Genomic DNA, 16,861 nt, shown 5'->3' with positions numbered 1-16,861 from the left:
AGTGATATAATAGTTTCATCCTCCCATGTCAGTCCACACTCTAGATTTTCACCTCCACTGGTCTCCAGTGTCCTCCTTTTCCCTTATCTCTTCTCACCAAGGCCATGGAGTCACCTTCACACTGAAATGCTTTATCCTTGAATTTGGCCTTGGATTTAGTAATGTCTGACACAGCAGTAGTAAGAACAGGCAAATGCACCACAGTAGTATCCCAGAGGCTGAAAAAAGCAAATGCATAAATGGAAGAAGAAGAAGAAGAAGAAGAAGAAGAAGAAAACATAAGCTCTTAATTATTTAATTAGCTAAATCATATCTTGATCGGACATTTGTATAAGCACACATTTCTAGTGAATCCTAAAGATTACACTGTGCTCAAGTGCAGGAGTGGCCTTGAGACTAATATTTAATTATTAATCAGATATTATCCAAATATATTGTGGTCAGGCTCTTTTCTAAAAACCTGCAGTATATTCATGTTTATAAATAAATATTCTTGTGAAGTTTGCAAAATATTGAGCCAGATTGCATTTTTTTAATCGTTGAAAGTGTCAGTAAATTATGTCGTTTCATTGTCTCTGACAGACGAGGATATTACAGACTGCTTCTTGACCAGGTGAACGTGACCTTATCTCTGAAACACCAAGTTCAGAACCACACAGCAGCACGTTCAAGGAAAATTGGAAGTGTGATCAATTCTGCAAGATCTAATTTAAGAAGTCAGTGAATGCATGTACATGAAAATGTATTAAATGTATTGCATTGTATTAACATTGTAATTTTTCCCAAAGAAGACGTGCATCCATGGGGTGAGCGATTTTAATGATGACATAACTATATCCCATGTAGACCTAACCAGGCTATGATATGAATATCCATGTTGTACAATAAAAGCTTGGCAGTGGAGATTTGAGTGTACGAAAAATAAATACATTTCAAATACATTTTAATGCCTGTAAAAATATGTAAAAATTGTATGTGAAATATATGATAAATTGATTTATTAGGTACCATACGAACTGTAAAGATGTATCCATTATGTCCCAATTTGGGAAAACCCGTCTTTCTCTTTTTTTCTGTAGCCTACTACTAGTTCCGACCCCGGCCCCTGTATTTCTCTTTCCTTTCTTGATATGAGTCAACTATATAGTGAAAGTGAGCTTCTTGTGCGTTGTGCTGTCATTGGTTTTGATTCGTCACATGACCATGTGACGTTCTTTTCCTTTCTCACGCACGTTAGCGTCAGACGTCAGACGTTCACGTCGCAACGGGAGTCTCATATCTTGGTGGATCACCATTCCGTAGTCATTGTTGGCAGATGAGAGAAGAAACAACATGGCGTCGACTAGCCGGTGAGTAATTTCTCATTTTGCCACTGCTGAAAACACTTTAATTGTTTAAAATATATAGATTAAAGTATGTGAGTACTCCGTGATCACAACTATTAGTTATTTGTCCATTATTAGATTGTAGATAGTTTTCTGCAATATTGCTACACGAATGTCAACGATTACAAAGCAAAGCTAGCTAGCTACCTAGCAAACTAGTTCGCTACCATTTCGGTGCAAGGGAACACTCGCCGTTACATTGTCCCTTGTTTTCTTTACCATTGTTTAGTCTGTGTTACTGTATGAATAGGCTGTATAAGGAATTGTAAACGGATTGATGGCTACCTGGCTAGCTGCTTATTTTTGGACAAAAGGTCCAACGTACCTACTAACTTGGCTAGCGACTGCGTCGGCCAGAACCGCTGAGCACTTGGTTACTGTAACCGGTAACGATGTGATGACAGTGTAGTTGGATATTTACGTGGGCTAGCTAGCTAGCTGGTTAACATGTCACCCGAGTGCAAACGTTTGTCGTGACATTTTATTCGTTTTGCCCTCGGGCACTTTATTAAAAACATAGCTATCGACATAGTTTGCTACCTAAATTGAATTAAGCCAACTGCTGATCTGCCATCAGCTAGCTAACATTAGGGTTCTTAAATTATTGTAACGTGGCTATCTTTACAGTAACCAAAGACTGTTAGCTAGTTGGCTAGCTAGCTAAATTAGCTTCATTTTGACTTTCACTTGGGCACTATTTCGCCGAGAAACAAAGGCAAATGTACTGTATGTTAGGATGATGTAAAGGTTTAAAGGCGAAGACAATATAATGATAATATAACCATTTGAGCGCTAACGTAGCTAGCTAATATAACTTAATGTAGTGGGATAGTTGGCTGAATGCGAACATAAACTTTAGTTGCCTAGCTTGCGCTCGATTATGAATTTAGATTACAGAGCTGTGACTTTCGCTATTTTAGATCACGTTCCTGCTCTGTTCATAAACTAGCTAACGGGAACCGTGCGATTCATATGGGGATGTCAAAACATTAGTAGCCTACGTATGGCACGAATTAAAAAATGTTTTATTCCAAATTGTTTATTTTTAAAACTGGTTTCAACTGTTTTTAAAGTGATGAGAGGTCCTGAACATTTGAATCTAAATATGTTAAATTTCAATCAGAAATAAGTAGTTGTGCATATATTAATCCAAATATAGAATATATTTTCCAAAATGTCTTTTTTTCTTTTACTAGTGTTTTGCAATTGAATGCTATTTATTTTTTTATTTTTTTTAAACCAATGCAATTAGCAGTCGGATAAAGGCAAATACCCTGCAAACATCCTGATTCTTTGTCAGTGTTTAAACTTGGTGTGTGGGTCAGAAACGTGTCTCCTGTTGACTTGTGGCACATGTGTACTCTTCCCAGTGGAGATCTCCTTCCCAAGGTGCAGTGCCCCAACCACCCAGATGCCCTGCTGGTGGAGGACTACCGAGCTGGGGACATGATCTGTCCTGAGTGTGGACTCGTTGTGGGTATGTGTCCTCCAGAACAGTTGGCTACAGGCATGCATGACATTATATTAATGGCATTTTGGCAGACGCTCTAATCGACTTACAGTTGATTAGACTAAGCAGGAGACAATCCTCCCCTGGGGCAATGCAGGGTTAAGGGCCTTGCTCAAGGGCTCAACGGCCGTGCGGATCTTATTGTGGCTACACCAGGGATCGACCTTGCGGGTCCCAGTCATGTACCTTAACCACAACGCTACAGGCTGTCCCCATGCAGTGTACAAGCGGCTTCAGGCTATAGTCAGAGTGTGGATTTAGGATCAAGTCAGCCATTACCCTTTTATTTCTTCTTTACTTGAAACCATAAGGTTCTATTTTAGGCCCTTAGCCTGCCAAGCTGGACTCCTCTAAAATGTCTTAGCTGGAAATAATGAAGTGACTGTTAATTTTTTGTAGTATTGTTAAACTTGAGCCTTAAAATGTGTCTGTGTGCATTTTAAAGCTTATAGGTCTTTTGATTTGCTTAGAAAGTACTGCACGTGAAGAATAGATGACGTGCAGTACTTACAATAGAGCTTTGAAGAGGTGGAATGTGTAATTGCTCATGTTGACATTAACCATTAGCACGTGTCTGACATACCATACATACACTTAAGCTTCTATCCACGTGAATAAGGGATGAGGATACATATTGTCTAAGCAGGTTTGTATTGTCCTTAAAAGACCGTTTTCTTTTACTGGATATGAATTGAGTACTTGTATTGAGTGAGAGGCCTGTGGGTTTGAGCGCATGGAAGCCCTGGACTTGGCCCTAACAGTGTTAATGCTGTTTTGCTTCTTGCCTCATCTCCTAACAGGCGACCGGGTCATTGACGTTGGTTCTGAGTGGAGGACTTTCAGCAATGAGAAGGCCACTAAAGACCCTTCTCGTGTGGGCGACGCCCAAAACCCCCTCCTCAATGGGGGAGACTTGACGACCATGATCAGCAAGGTAAATTCTGGCCTGGACTGCCGCGGGTTGGCAAGAGCCTGTTTACTGGGCTTGAGTGTGCTCCCTTACCAAAGTGGTTGCCTCAGTGTCCTGACTTTGTGTAAGCTGGCCATGCATCAGCCTATTTGGACATACTGTTCTCGCCTTTAATTATTCCTTCACTCTGCGTTTTAGAAATGAATGCAATTGCGATGTTGCTATGTTGACAGATATTACATTAAAATGGCAATATTGTTGATCTAAGCTGTACATGTATATGTGTTTATAGTTTTCATTTGTAATGTCGTGTTGATTGAGGAAAATCATGGTCAAACTCACAGGGAACAGGTGCCGCTAGCTTTGATGAGTTTGGCAACTCCAAGTACCAGAACCGCAGGACCATGAGCAGTTCGGATCGGGCCATGCTAAATGCTTTTAAAGAGATCACCACCATGGCAGACAGAATCAACCTGCCCAGGAACATCATAGTAAGTTATGTCTTATGCATCAACTCGCTCCACCCATCCCAGAGCCTGCCTTTGGCAAATGTATATTTCATTTAAGGTACATAATGTATATTTTAAATGCCTCACCTCAATGGTGTACCCACTAATGTTATCCTCTCAACTGCTAGGACCGAACAAATAACTTATTCAAGCAAGTTTACGAGCAGAAGAGCCTGAAGGGTCGGAGTAATGATGCCATTGCTTCAGCTTGTCTATATATTGCCTGCAGACAAGAGGGTGTCCCACGAACATTCAAAGGTAGGTGCAGACTTATACGGGATATGGGTGAAACCCCTTAATTTGACCTTTTAACCTATTTCTTAAATGCCAGTACCTAAAAAACAAACGCTATTATTTGTTATATCATTGGTCTGAGAACAATAAGATTAGTTATATTCTTAATTTCTAAATTGTTTCGAAATCAGATTTTAATCGTTAATTGCTTTAAAAAGTGTGATATGCGTAATGTAAAATAAAGTCGTCACAACTACTGTACGTGTCTTCTGCCGTTTCCCACCCAGAAATCTGCGCCGTGTCCCGAATTTCCAAGAAAGAGATCGGCCGGTGTTTCAAGCTGATCCTGAAGGCCCTCGAGACGAGCGTGGACCTGATTACGACCGGGGACTTCATGTCTCGTTTCTGCTCCAACCTGGGCCTGCCCAAGCAGGTGCAGATGGCCGCCACGTACATCGCCAGGAAGGCGGTGGAGCTGGACCTGGTCCCCGGCCGCAGCCCCATCTCCGTGGCGGCCGCAGCCATCTACATGGCCTCCCAGGCGTCTGCTGAGAAGAAGACCCAGAAAGGCAAGGCCTCAGCCCCCCTCCAGCCTTCTCCATGCTAGCCTAGACCCTGCCCCCCAGTCTTCAGCGGTCCACACCGTCTTTCGTAAAGCACGGATTGCCCCACTACACTTACTGAATTTATGTAGCAGTAAATGAACGTGACATTAAAGCAAAATGGAAGTTAAAGTGTAAACCTTATCCATTCCTCCCTTTTCTGTGTTTTGGAATAACTCAATCAGCTGACATGTTTTTAATTCTTGTGCTCCTCCTTCCCCCCCCCCCACAGAAATAGGAGACATCGCTGGAGTCGCGGACGTGACGATCCGGCAGTCCTACAGACTCATCTACCCCCGCGCTGCTGATCTCTTTCCCCCAGACTTCAAATTTGATACTCCGGTCGACAAGCTGCCTCTGCTGTGAAATGTGTGCTTTCTACGAGTTCTGCTTTTTTTTGTATTTTTAGTTTTTTTTTAAATTGAATTTCTAAGAACAATAACTTGATTTTGTTTTGCTGTTAACACCCAAACCAATGTAAAGAAGTTTGCAGAAATACAAAAAGTACAGGACACACATTCCAAAGCTTTAACAAATTGCAGACTGTACTTACAGTATTTCATTTGTGTGTACATATACTGTATATATAATGATGTCCAGGTGAGAAATGTCTTTGGTGTTTAATTGCAGTTTAATGGCTGGTTTAATACTGTACCCTTTCTTTTGTAGGAAATAAGCAAGTTATATTTTGTTAGTGGTATGCAATAAAAAACACTTTTCTGAACAGCACTTGGTCTTGTGTGCATTGCAATTTGTGGTGTTGACATTACTGATCCACTGGTACTGCAAATATTCTAATGGGAATACCATAACCCTTTTCAACAAGTACATGCCCAATTATAAATGATTATATTCCCATTAATGTGGGAACTTTGAAATATGTCACCATGTCCTTTATTGTGCTTAAGGATGTAGTGCTTTCTTAGTGGCGTGTGCTTCTAAACCCCTCCCTGCCAGGTTTGGCCCAGTTTCACTGCTACTGCATATGCTTCATGCTGGTGTTTATTTAAGGTTGGTTCATTCGGCATCACACTCACTTGTAGAGCAAAGCACGTATATAGAGTGTAAAATAACATACGGATTCATGTAACCTTAGCATGAATTAGCTATATTTTATTTGAATGAGCAATGTTTGGAAAATGATGTAAAAATCCATTCAAAACCACAGTTGCGTGCAAAATGCATGAAAAAGTGAGAATGTGCTTCATAGGTTTGTGTAACTTGCATTTAAATGATTTTTTACCAATGCTCTACTTTTTACATATATATATATATATAGTGTTCAGCTTTTTCATACAGTCCATTGTCTTTATCCTGACAGAGCTGAATATTCAAAACCAGTCTCAGTTATATGCATGCAGCCATTCCAAAGTGTTTTCGATGTGTAGAACATTTGCATGTTATTTGATTGCCATTTCCCTGGGTTTTCCTTCATTTTCTAAAATGTAGTGCTCTCCTTTCTTACCCACATTTGGATCATGTATTTTATTCAAACATTTGTGTGCCATTAAGAGCACAATTCAAAAAAAGAATGCATCTGCACATGATTTGTTCAGTATTTCTAAATTACTTGTATTAGCTGCTGATAAAAATCCAGTGTGGTCCATATTTGATCAATACTTAAGTTTTGTGTTCCACTAATATAAAGAAATGTGTGTACCAGACATGCGATACATATCCTAGATGTGGGTTTTGAAAATAACATGATTGGAAAATGTCACTTACCTCTTTTAATTTCATCCATTCAAGCTGAATGTCCATTGCTAACTCCCGTGAAATACGATCGCAGTACTTTTTTCGATTGATCAGGGCGAACGACACTACATAACATTCTTGAAAAACACGATACTATCATATATGCTGTAGAATAGGCGTATATGACTGCATGATTATTAGACCAGAAGGATTACAGAATTTCTCCACAGTTAAAATTATCTAGAAGACATATACTAGTGATATCTAGTAGATATCATTTCTGAAATTTACCAGAGCTGCGGAACTTAAAGAACAACTGGAACGGCATTCCAACCGGGACATTGTAGTTGATACACAGCACAAGAGGGTTGCAGAGTTGCTAAACTGCTTTAGCTGCAGGTAGGTAGTACAAAATACCGACAAAAATAACATATTTAATTTTGTGAACCACGGGAAAGTGGGTTTGAAAAGAAATGCATATATATATATGCTCGGAATCGTACGATTCGTATAGTGCTAGCTATGTGGCCTCTGGCAACCAGTCTAGTCAAGGCCCGGTGCGGTGGTTCGCAATTGTTGCGCAGCGTCTTCACATGCATATTGGATATATACAATATGCAAGTAGTGTATGTTACAATAATCCGCTTTATATCACTGAGATCGCGTTCGGTAGACATTCAAACGAGTTTAATTAAGCACGCTGCAATCACTGGAAATTGGGGTTTGGAACGCCACGACATAAACAACCACTTTAAATAAATTGTCACTCGGTCTTTTGCAAAAACTGTTATCAAGTTACTATGTAGCTGCCGATAATTTCAGCACTGTTATCACGGAAGGTATATGTCTATAGGTAATTGAATGGTGTTGCGCATCACTTTATCCCATAGAAATGATTCGTGGGATTCCGAGGGGAAGGTTTACGGGGCCAGTTCCCCGGCCCTTTGAAGCGTCCTATGGCGATGAATATGAAAGGTAGGTGGGCTTTTCCGATCGAGTATTACGCAATCGTCAATGTTTCACATGTATGTGCATGCATTCCATAATGAATCTCATATAATCTGTATTTATAAATTAATATGTATATCCACATGTATGCATATCATAATAATAATGTATGGTTATTTGTTAAATAAAACTTGATCATTAAAACTAAGTATAGAATGAACAGTTTGCCTATATCCCACTCCACCCCAGCTCTCTGATATACCATCATACTTTATCTTTTGTTTATAGTTACACAGAAACGGATGACATGATGGCATCATCTGGGAATGGAGGTGTGTGTGTGTGTGTGTTGGGGGGGATTTTCAGTCAATTTCTGTATTAAATCATGAGAATTGGCACAGCAAATGCAGACATGCACACAGTGGGGAAGGATCATTGCATGACCTAGTTGACAGATCTGTCTGTGGTGTCTGAATGCTTTCTCTAGAAGTCTGCCATGGCTATGTTCGCACAAGGCTTGCACCCCCCGATCCACACCCTTCTGAGTACTACGGTTTAGAAAGGAGCAGCTCTGAACGGTAGGGGCGGTTCCTATTTTTGCTGTTTGCTGTATCAAGAGGTGGTTCCTCTTCTAAGTTCATCGTACTTCTAAATTGTCAAGCTGAAGACTTTGGGACCATTGCAATCAGATCAGCTTTTTCTTTATTTCTTACATTTTATGTATGTTTTTTTTATTCATACTTCTTTAGAAACCAGTGGTGTTTATTATATTCTCTCGCTTAGAAATTCAATTACTAACAGCTTTGCAACATCTGTTCTCCATGATTTTGTTCTCTAAGCATAGACTCTAGAGTGAAAATAATTCAGCCCCAGTGTCAGGCAGAAAGCTTAAAAGGGAACTTGAACAAAATGTATAGGTGTTCGCCATGCAGGAATGCAGTTGCAGAATGCAGTAGTCCTTGGCAATTGTATAGCAAATGCTAAAAGTTGTTAGTAAACCATTGCCACTGTGAAGCTTATAACTGTTAGAATGTTGAGGTCTCAGGAAGCATTTTGATTCAGGACTGGGCTATCAAGAAATCCTTGATGGAGCTGCTTACTAAACACAATATTCTAGTGGCAACATTGCTGTTGACATTTTGTAACAAGCTTATTTGTGCTTGACACCTGGCCTTTGCATGCTTGAGTATGTTTATTCGGGAACACATTTGGGCTGGTTCTAGTGCCTGGATTTTGCACCCAGTCCTGTTCAACATAAACACTCACATGTGGACACTCGCCAAAAGAGGATAAAACACATTTATCCCTTTTGAAGAAGTGGAAAAAAAAAAAAAAAAGAAGAAAAAAAAAAAGTGCTTTGTGTGATCTATGAACTTCTCTGTCTATTCGATTTGCCTACTTGATCCGTTCATCTCTTTCCTAACTCTACAACTCTTCCAGGTCCGGACCTTACGAGTCTTACGACTCCGGGTCCTCTAAAGGTAGCCGAGATCTGCACAGATCCGGCTTCGGGAGTAGTTATGATGATGGATATGACCGCTCCCCCTCAAGTAATCAGTTCTATAGCGAGGAGTCCCGCTGGGACTCGTCCTACCCCAGTGCCGCTATCCGGTCTGGCTTTTTGGGAAATGAGGGAAGAGGTGGTTACTCTTCCTACTCCGGCGGCGGCGGCTCCCCCCACGCCAAGCTCGCGCCCTACGGCTCACGGGGCCGCGGAATGCCTGCTTACCCCCAAAACAGTTTTGGAGGGAGAAGCAATGATGTGGGAGGACCGCCTGCGTTCAGAGGCCGAGGCAGAGGAGTAAGTACAGAATCTTTTGAGATTCTCTTCACTCACCCCCTTTTCTCGAACGATGTGACAACCCCCCCCCCCCCCCCGCCGCCCCCCCCCACCACCACGTGAGACCACAAGTTTCACTACCACGTGCCTCGTACAAAGGGTCGTAGTTGCAGACATTAAGTACATGCCTGTACTTAAGTTATACTGAAAAATAAATGCTATATTTCTTCAAAATTACTTTGCTGAATTGTTGTTGAAGACTCAAACAAACACTGAGTCTGAGTTAAATGAGTTAAGACACGTTTTGATTGAATCCAGGCCGGTATAAATATTTCTAGTCTTAGGTATGGAAGGCTATTTTTGTCATCTGCAATTCTTTGCAAAACTCATAAAATTGTGTCATACACAAAAGGGATGAGTTTAATTTCGGATAATATCTTGTAGCTTTTCAAAACCTTGTTTTGTGAACTTGATTTTAGTCAAATGACATTCTTTCTATCCAAATGTAAGCTCATTCATCTCCGAAGAATGAAAATCATGCATGGTGAAATCATGCATTTTTTTTGTAGACTTCCATGTGTTTTTTTTTGTTACAAATGAAATCCACTTGGGTATGGTGGATGCATTATTGTGTGCTCCTATTCATGTACAGTGATAATTGTACTTCTCTTTCCAGTGGGCTGTTTGATGCCCTCATTTATTTAATTACGTATGAATTGTCTAATATGTGGTGCTTGTTCTGTCACTGGTACACATTAAATGGATTTTTTTATTTCAAATGGGGCAACAGTTAATTTAAAATTAAGTAAATTTTAATTTAAATTTCACCACTTTTTTTTTAGAGGAAAGTATTTTTGAAGAAAGATTTTTCTTAAGCGATACAGTGCTGTGAAAGGTATGCCCCCTTCCTGGTTTCCGCTAATTGCAAATTTGTCACACTGCATGGTTTCAGGTTTTTAGACAACGGAATATTTCAGAAAAGGAACACAAATGAACACAAGATAACCCTTTTCCTTAAATGAAATGGTGAAAAAATATGAAACATCAAATCTCCTCTGTGAAAAAGTAATTGGCCTTTTAAACTTAATAACTGCAAACAATGTAATGTACTAACTGGTTGCGTTACTTCTAGCAGCAATAATTGCAGCTAAACCTAAATACTTCCTATAATTTAGCGTCTCCATTCAGGACTTTGACTGGACCTGTCTGACCTGTTTCTTTTAACAAGTGTGTGCAATAACCATGTTATTTACTGGGGTTTTTTATTTGTGTTTTTTTTTTTTTTTTGTTTAATGAAATAAAGAAGTTATTTCTTTATGAAACATTTTTCATTGTTTATCCTGTTTTATTAGGTTAAACAATTACTTTGAAATACGCTTTTATGTAGTTTTGTTTTTTTAAATGTGCAAATAAACTAACTAATGAAGTGACATAAGGAAAGTAGTAACACTATATGTAGTGTAGGGAGATGCAGGAAGCCCTGTGAGTGTATTCATGGCCTATCTGTACTGTAGGGAGATGTCGAAAACCCTGTGGGATATATTCATGCCCTCTAATGACCATGGAAGAAATGGAAAAAAACAGAAAACAAGATAGAAAATATAAACATTGTTCACAATATTACATCAAGACAAAACTTTGAGGGGGGAGAAATAAAAACTTTGTGTTAAAATGGCATTATATAATGCAGAAAGCATTTTATGTTTGTCTTAGGAAGTCTGGTTACAATTGTTCAGAATGTCTATCACCATCTATATGTAATCATGCAATTTGCCTAAAAGTATTTTAAATATGAAACGGGAAGACGTCATTTTATTGTTTTGCTAGCTGTAGATGCGTCAGTGTCGACCATTAGTCATCTTAATCTGCTTTTATTTCAGCGTCTAATAACCAGTCTTTACAGTTTATAGCCAGTGGCAGTGGAATCAGGCCGCCTATGGCTACAGGCCCACCACGCCCACAAGCTTTTAGACCTATGGAGAGAGTCAAGGTAATACCATCGGGAAATGAGTATCCTTGTAAATAACACTTCATGTTTTATTTTTTGAAGGTATTATGATTTTGATTTAGTTTATTTGTTGTCGGAGGTCTACCCAAGTGACCTTTCTGCTCTGGATTTTATTCTGTCAGCCGCCAATGGTGCGTTATGGGCCCCCCAGGCCGGAGTTCTACGGTGGTTATCAGCTCCCCCCCCTGCCTGCGGCCCGTGGTATGAAGAGGAAGATGATGGCACCCCCTCCACCCGCCATCATGGTGAAGAAGCAGAAGCCTTTCCCCGTCATCAACAAAACCGGTAAAACCTGGCGAATATGTGCTGCCCTGTTTTAGCTGTTAGTGGCATCTTTGTGACATGCTCACATATTCATTCATTCTTTATTCAAAGTCTGTATCCACCCAACCGTTGTAATTATATGGCATGAAAAAATACAACCTATTTCTTTGGGGATGTTAAAACCTACCTTATTTATTATTACTCAAATTGCATTCATCAGAAATACCAGAGTATTCCTGCCTACTTTAGCTGAAATCTTTTTGAAGTAATATTGCCTAACAGAATAATGTCATCAAGCAAACCTGGATTGTAAATGTTGCCTGCATGTAGTTTATATTGTGTATGGGGTAATTCTCCCTAACCTTGCGTTTGTCTTCTCTCAGCAGTAATAAACACTCCAGCAGAGGTAAGTTCAGTAAAGTTTCTTTAAAAATGTGCTTGAAATACATAGGGCCAGATGTTCTAAGCCTTTTGCAATGATTTTCAGGCACAAATATGATTATAATCTTCACGTACATAAATCTGGCCCATAATCCTTTGTATGTTTTTAAATTGCCAGGTTCCATAGAAGAAAATTCAATAGTGAATAGAATAGTGGTCTTGCCTATAGCAGACCCACTGATATTGTCAGTAGCCATATCACTGTGCCTCTCATCTTTGTGTGTATTTCTCTGTTTGAAGGGCCTTCCTCAGGCTGACGATGATGATGAAGCTGATGGTAGGGCTCTTTGTTATTCTTATGTTGATATACACATTTGTACGCAATCTCAAGGAATGATGCTGTAGGGGCAGCCTGTAGCGTAGTGGATAAGGTAAATGACTGGGACACGCAAGGTCGGTGGTTCTAATCCCGGTGTAGCCACAATAAGATCCGCGCAGCCGTTGGGCCCTTGAGCAAGGCCCTTAACCCTGCATTACTCCAGGGGAGGATTGTCTCCTGCTTAGTCTAATCAACTGTACGTCGCTCTGGATAAGAGCGTCTGCCAAATGGCAATAATGTAATGTAATGATGCACAGTAAAGCGGGCCGCTTTTTTCCTGCCGGTTCTAGACTCGGCAGAGTCGAAACAGAGGAAGGCCAGGAGAGTGAAGCAGAAGCGTAAACGGGTGAAGGAAATCGAGAAATACGGGGACATGTACAGGTAAAAAACTGACTGAGAAATACGGGGACATGACTGACGTACAGATTGCCATCTGACCTAAATGAAACCCTTTCTGTCAAAAGTGTCTTCGAACTTCTGCCAATCGATAAATAAAACAAGATTTAGCAAAAAAAAAATGTAACGATCGCAAAAGACCTTGTCCGTTACTTTTCACTCGGAACACAAAAGGTTAGACTTTGCGGGCTAATATTTTCCCTTGACAGCATTGCATTATTTTTGTGCTGAGTTGCTGAAGTCAATAACCTTGGTTCTATAGGCTTGCGAATTGCACACTCCACTTTCCATCTTTTAATATGTTGTTCATGGTTTGTTGTTTAATATATTTCTCATATTTTATATTTCTGTTTCCTGAAAATGTCAGTCCTTTATTGATCTATAATGGTTGAATTTTGGGTAAGTTAGTAAAAGGACATTTTTATATTAATTTATTTTGTATGAATACTGGAGTGTGGAAATAGCAGTGTGTGTTCCTTAAATAGAAAGAAAGGTTAGTTTGTGTGATTATTGAATGGGCTCTGTCACTAAATGTGGATAACTTGTCCGATTCTTTTCATTCCAGACTGGCGTTCACATGTGCGTTCTGTAAAGTACGCACGTGTGATGACAAGGAGATTGAGGATCACTTTGCCAGCACATTTCACCAGCAAACACTTGCGCACATTCAGAAACAAACCAAATTCGACGAGAAAACAATGGCTTTCTTACACGTATGTCATCTTGTATATTCTGACAGCAATTGGCAGTTAGACCGTTTCATTTTATGAAGGAATCTATCATTGTTATAAAGCTAGAACATATGATAATGTTTTTGGATGGATAATTTCACACATACAGAGTGAAAACATCACATTTCTGTTTTGTATGAGTGGCTGTGCATTATATAAAATGTGAAGGCATCCACTGAGTACTAATCCATATTCATATCTGTGTGTTTCATTTGAATCCATGGCAACTTTTTTTAAATGGAGGAAGTATTAAATATGTTATCTTTGTATCCTGTAGCTGAATTGCTCTGATTATGTGTTTAACAAATTTTTGATGTGCTATTATTAAAGGAGTGCAAGAGGAATTTGGTGTGTCTGCAGGTCTTCATGGAGTGAACAATTAATTGCATTAATTGCTTTCTTTTCCCAGGAATCCATGGTAAATAAGTTCCGGAAGAATGTGTTACGAAAGCGTAATAATGCCGGCGCCGAACCCACACTAGAAGAAATTCAACGAGAACTTTCGAAAGGTACAGTCACGCCTCATTTTCTTTCCGTTTGCTGGCGTCTATTTGGCTGAGTTAAATTGAGTCCCGATCCCCTTTAATTTCACGTATCGTGTCAATTCTGTTCATTTCCAAACTGACCCTTGGCTGCCCTGCTGAAATCCGATGGGATTTATCCTCATAAATTGAGTGTGTGACTCCAGACTTTGAGACGCGGTGGCGTTGCGCTGCTGTCTCTGACTGCCGGCTTCCTCAACAGCGGTGGTGGAGGAGGTGTGCCTGAGTAAGGTGGAGATGATCCTCTGTCTGGCCTGCCACACCCACGTCCCTGCTGCCCTGGTCTCCCTACAGATCCACCTCCAGTCCAGTGAGCACCTGAAAAACAAATCAGTAAGTCCCTCCACAAAAAAATAAAATAAAGACCTTGTCTGTTTATGTCTGCCTGTCACTGCCTCCTTCGCCAGTTTCAGTCGGCTGTATGCTTTTTATTTGTTAGTATTTTTCTTTTTGTTTCGTCTATCACAGTTTGTTTGTTTAATTAGATTTTTGTTTTTGTTGTACTCTTCTCTCCCAGAGGCTTCAGCACATCCCAGTTGACCTCCCAAGAGGGGGGTGGGTGGGGGTGGTGGGAAGAGAGAAAAAAGAAAAGAAAAGCCCAATCACAGCCCCCAGTGCTCTCCTGATGTTTTGCATAAGCGTGTTTTCCTAAGTCATTTCAAATGTTCCTGTTAAAACTGGGCTTACTTGTTTGTCTTCATTTCTGTGACGCTCAATACTCTTATTCACTGTCATTTACACCATTATTAATTATAATCACTTCACTGAATGATCTTGCGTTTCAGCTTAGTATTGATTTACAGGTATGTAGCCTAGCCTGCCTCTCTGGGCTCAGGGTGTACAGGGCACGTCATAAAACTCCCAGCAATATCGGCAGTCTCAAAAGGTTGTGGTGCTGTTTAATCCCCAGCATATAACCCATGGTTTCTGTTTTCTGTTTAAGGAGTTCACAGAAACACAGAAAAGGGAGAGTGTGCTTGCAGCCACCAGCATCATGACCAACCCCATTGTGAAGGCTCGCTTTGACAAATACCTAAAGGTAATGGCCACGTGAAATGTCACGTTCCATCTGTTCTGTTCAGTGCACAAATTACACTTTGCACAGGTATGGTATTTGCCGTATTTGGAATAAAATTACCTTACATTTTCATTAATGCCATTTGGCAGATGCTCTTATCCAGAGTATACAGTTGATTAGACTAAGCAAGAGACAATCCTCCCCTGGAGGAAAGCAGGATTAAGGGCCTTGCTCAAGGGCCCAACGGCTGTGCGGATCAAACCACCGTGCGGGTCCCAGTCATGTACCTTAAACACGCTACAGGCCACCCTAATAATAATAATAATTTCGGAATATTCTGTTTCTTTTCTCCTCCTGTGTGTAACCTCAGGGTGAGAATCCGTTTGATGATGAAATCAAGCAGGACGCCGAGGAAAGTCAACCAGAAGAAGCCGAGGGCGACCTGAACCACATAGCCGAATGACCGGTCCGCTCCGTTTCAACCACCCTCTCACTCCATCGCTGGTCTCCAAAACCTTTCGCCGTCCTAAAGATGTACTCCATTCTTTTAAATTCATTTGGTGTCATGTCTGAAATGGCTTTTTTATGCACTAGGTACTCTTACGCATGTATTTTATGCCTTCCCTGTCGCTCCCATGGCCTTGTGGTTATGTCTTCAGATTGTAGGCCATGCTACCGACAGAGACTGTGTCATGGTTCTAGATGTAATGATATTGTTCCTGTTAACCCGGCAAGATGATCCTGTTTGCTTTAGGCCTTTTTCTTTTTTTAAGAAAGAAAATGTGTTCATCACTTTTTAATGGATCAACATTGCCTTTTTAGGGGCGATTTTCAGTAAGGACTAGAGAAAGATGAGTGTTGTACAGCTTTTCCCTGTGATTTCTAGTAATGAATGTTGTTTAACTGAAATGTATTTTTCTGCAATGCTGAGGAAATGTAGAATTGTGAAATTTATTTTTCTTTTGCAGTTTCGGTGCAAATGTAAATGCCTTGAAAAGCAATGTATGAAATACTCTAAAATATATAGACAGTTCTTATTCTTTATAATCTTAGTTCTCCCAGTTCTTTTTTCAGGAACATTCCACTAATGTTATAATGAATGCATAATTTTACTGCTAAACTGCTGCAGTTGAAAAACGTGGTTTAGTCTCAACCTGGTTCATGATTTACTTAAACTCTTTCCGAATAACAAATCATCAAACGCGTGACTTATCAAGTGGGGGTCGAGTCAAGACTGAGCTGTGTGTGCTGAATGGGAGCTTAGTTGTGCTCTGCCCAGCACAGCTGAAGAAGAACAACTTCTAAACTGTTTTAGAACCCAGACTGATTCAGTCATGCAAGGTCAGATCCTAAACCCCTGTGTTACACTTGGCTCCACTCTAATGTATTTCAGATGGCTGGAGGTTGTCTAACTTTGTCGATCAATTATTGAACTCTTGTTCTTTAGTCTAGTTGGATGATAGTTATTTGGATGTGCTGTGGGTGCAGGTGGGTAGGGGAAATATCTGCCATTTGCCCCTACTGTGGACTGATAGACAAGCTTTTCATGCAAAAATGATTGCCTTATTT

At 40.2% G+C, this 16,861-nt stretch overlaps 2 protein-coding genes across 4 annotated transcripts; both read left to right on the top strand.

The window, feature by feature from the left end:
- Window positions 1–1,262: 1,262 nt before the first annotated feature.
- On the top strand, window positions 1,263–5,879 carry gtf2b (general transcription factor IIB). Its single transcript, XM_061242835.1, has 7 exons — window positions 1,263–1,349; window positions 2,756–2,862; window positions 3,696–3,829; window positions 4,150–4,296; window positions 4,443–4,572; window positions 4,836–5,117; window positions 5,383–5,879. Exons 1-7 carry the CDS (start codon window positions 1,333–1,335, stop codon window positions 5,514–5,516), a joined length of 951 nt encoding a protein of 316 aa, XP_061098819.1. The 5' UTR covers window positions 1,263–1,332; the 3' UTR covers window positions 5,517–5,879.
- A 1,276-nt stretch (window positions 5,880–7,155) lies between these two features.
- znf326 (zinc finger protein 326) lies at window positions 7,156–16,339 on the top strand. 3 transcript variants are annotated; one of them, XM_061243508.1, is made up of 15 exons: window positions 7,164–7,244; window positions 7,736–7,820; window positions 8,082–8,125; window positions 8,281–8,371; window positions 9,234–9,594; window positions 11,477–11,563; window positions 11,704–11,866; window positions 12,232–12,251; window positions 12,527–12,563; window positions 12,896–12,986; window positions 13,567–13,714; window positions 14,142–14,241; window positions 14,477–14,607; window positions 15,218–15,313; window positions 15,663–16,339. In XM_061243508.1, exons 2-15 carry the CDS (start codon window positions 7,738–7,740, stop codon window positions 15,753–15,755), a joined length of 1,545 nt encoding a protein of 514 aa, XP_061099492.1. In that variant the 5' UTR covers window positions 7,164–7,244; window positions 7,736–7,737; the 3' UTR covers window positions 15,756–16,339. The 3 variants fall into 3 exon arrangements, with proteins under 3 accessions (XP_061099493.1, XP_061099492.1, XP_061099491.1); XM_061243507.1 differs by having other exon boundaries at window positions 7,165–7,244; window positions 12,229–12,251; XM_061243509.1 differs by lacking the exons at window positions 15,218–15,313; window positions 15,663–16,339 and adding an exon at window positions 14,792–15,202 and having other exon boundaries at window positions 7,156–7,244; window positions 12,229–12,251.
- Window positions 16,340–16,861: the final 522 nt, after the last annotated feature.

Source organism: Conger conger, chromosome 5 (assembly GCF_963514075.1).
Source record: "Conger conger chromosome 5, fConCon1.1, whole genome shotgun sequence".
Lineage (NCBI taxonomy): Eukaryota > Metazoa > Chordata > Actinopteri > Anguilliformes > Congridae > Conger > Conger conger.
This window is presented reverse-complemented; position numbering and strand designations above follow the sequence as displayed.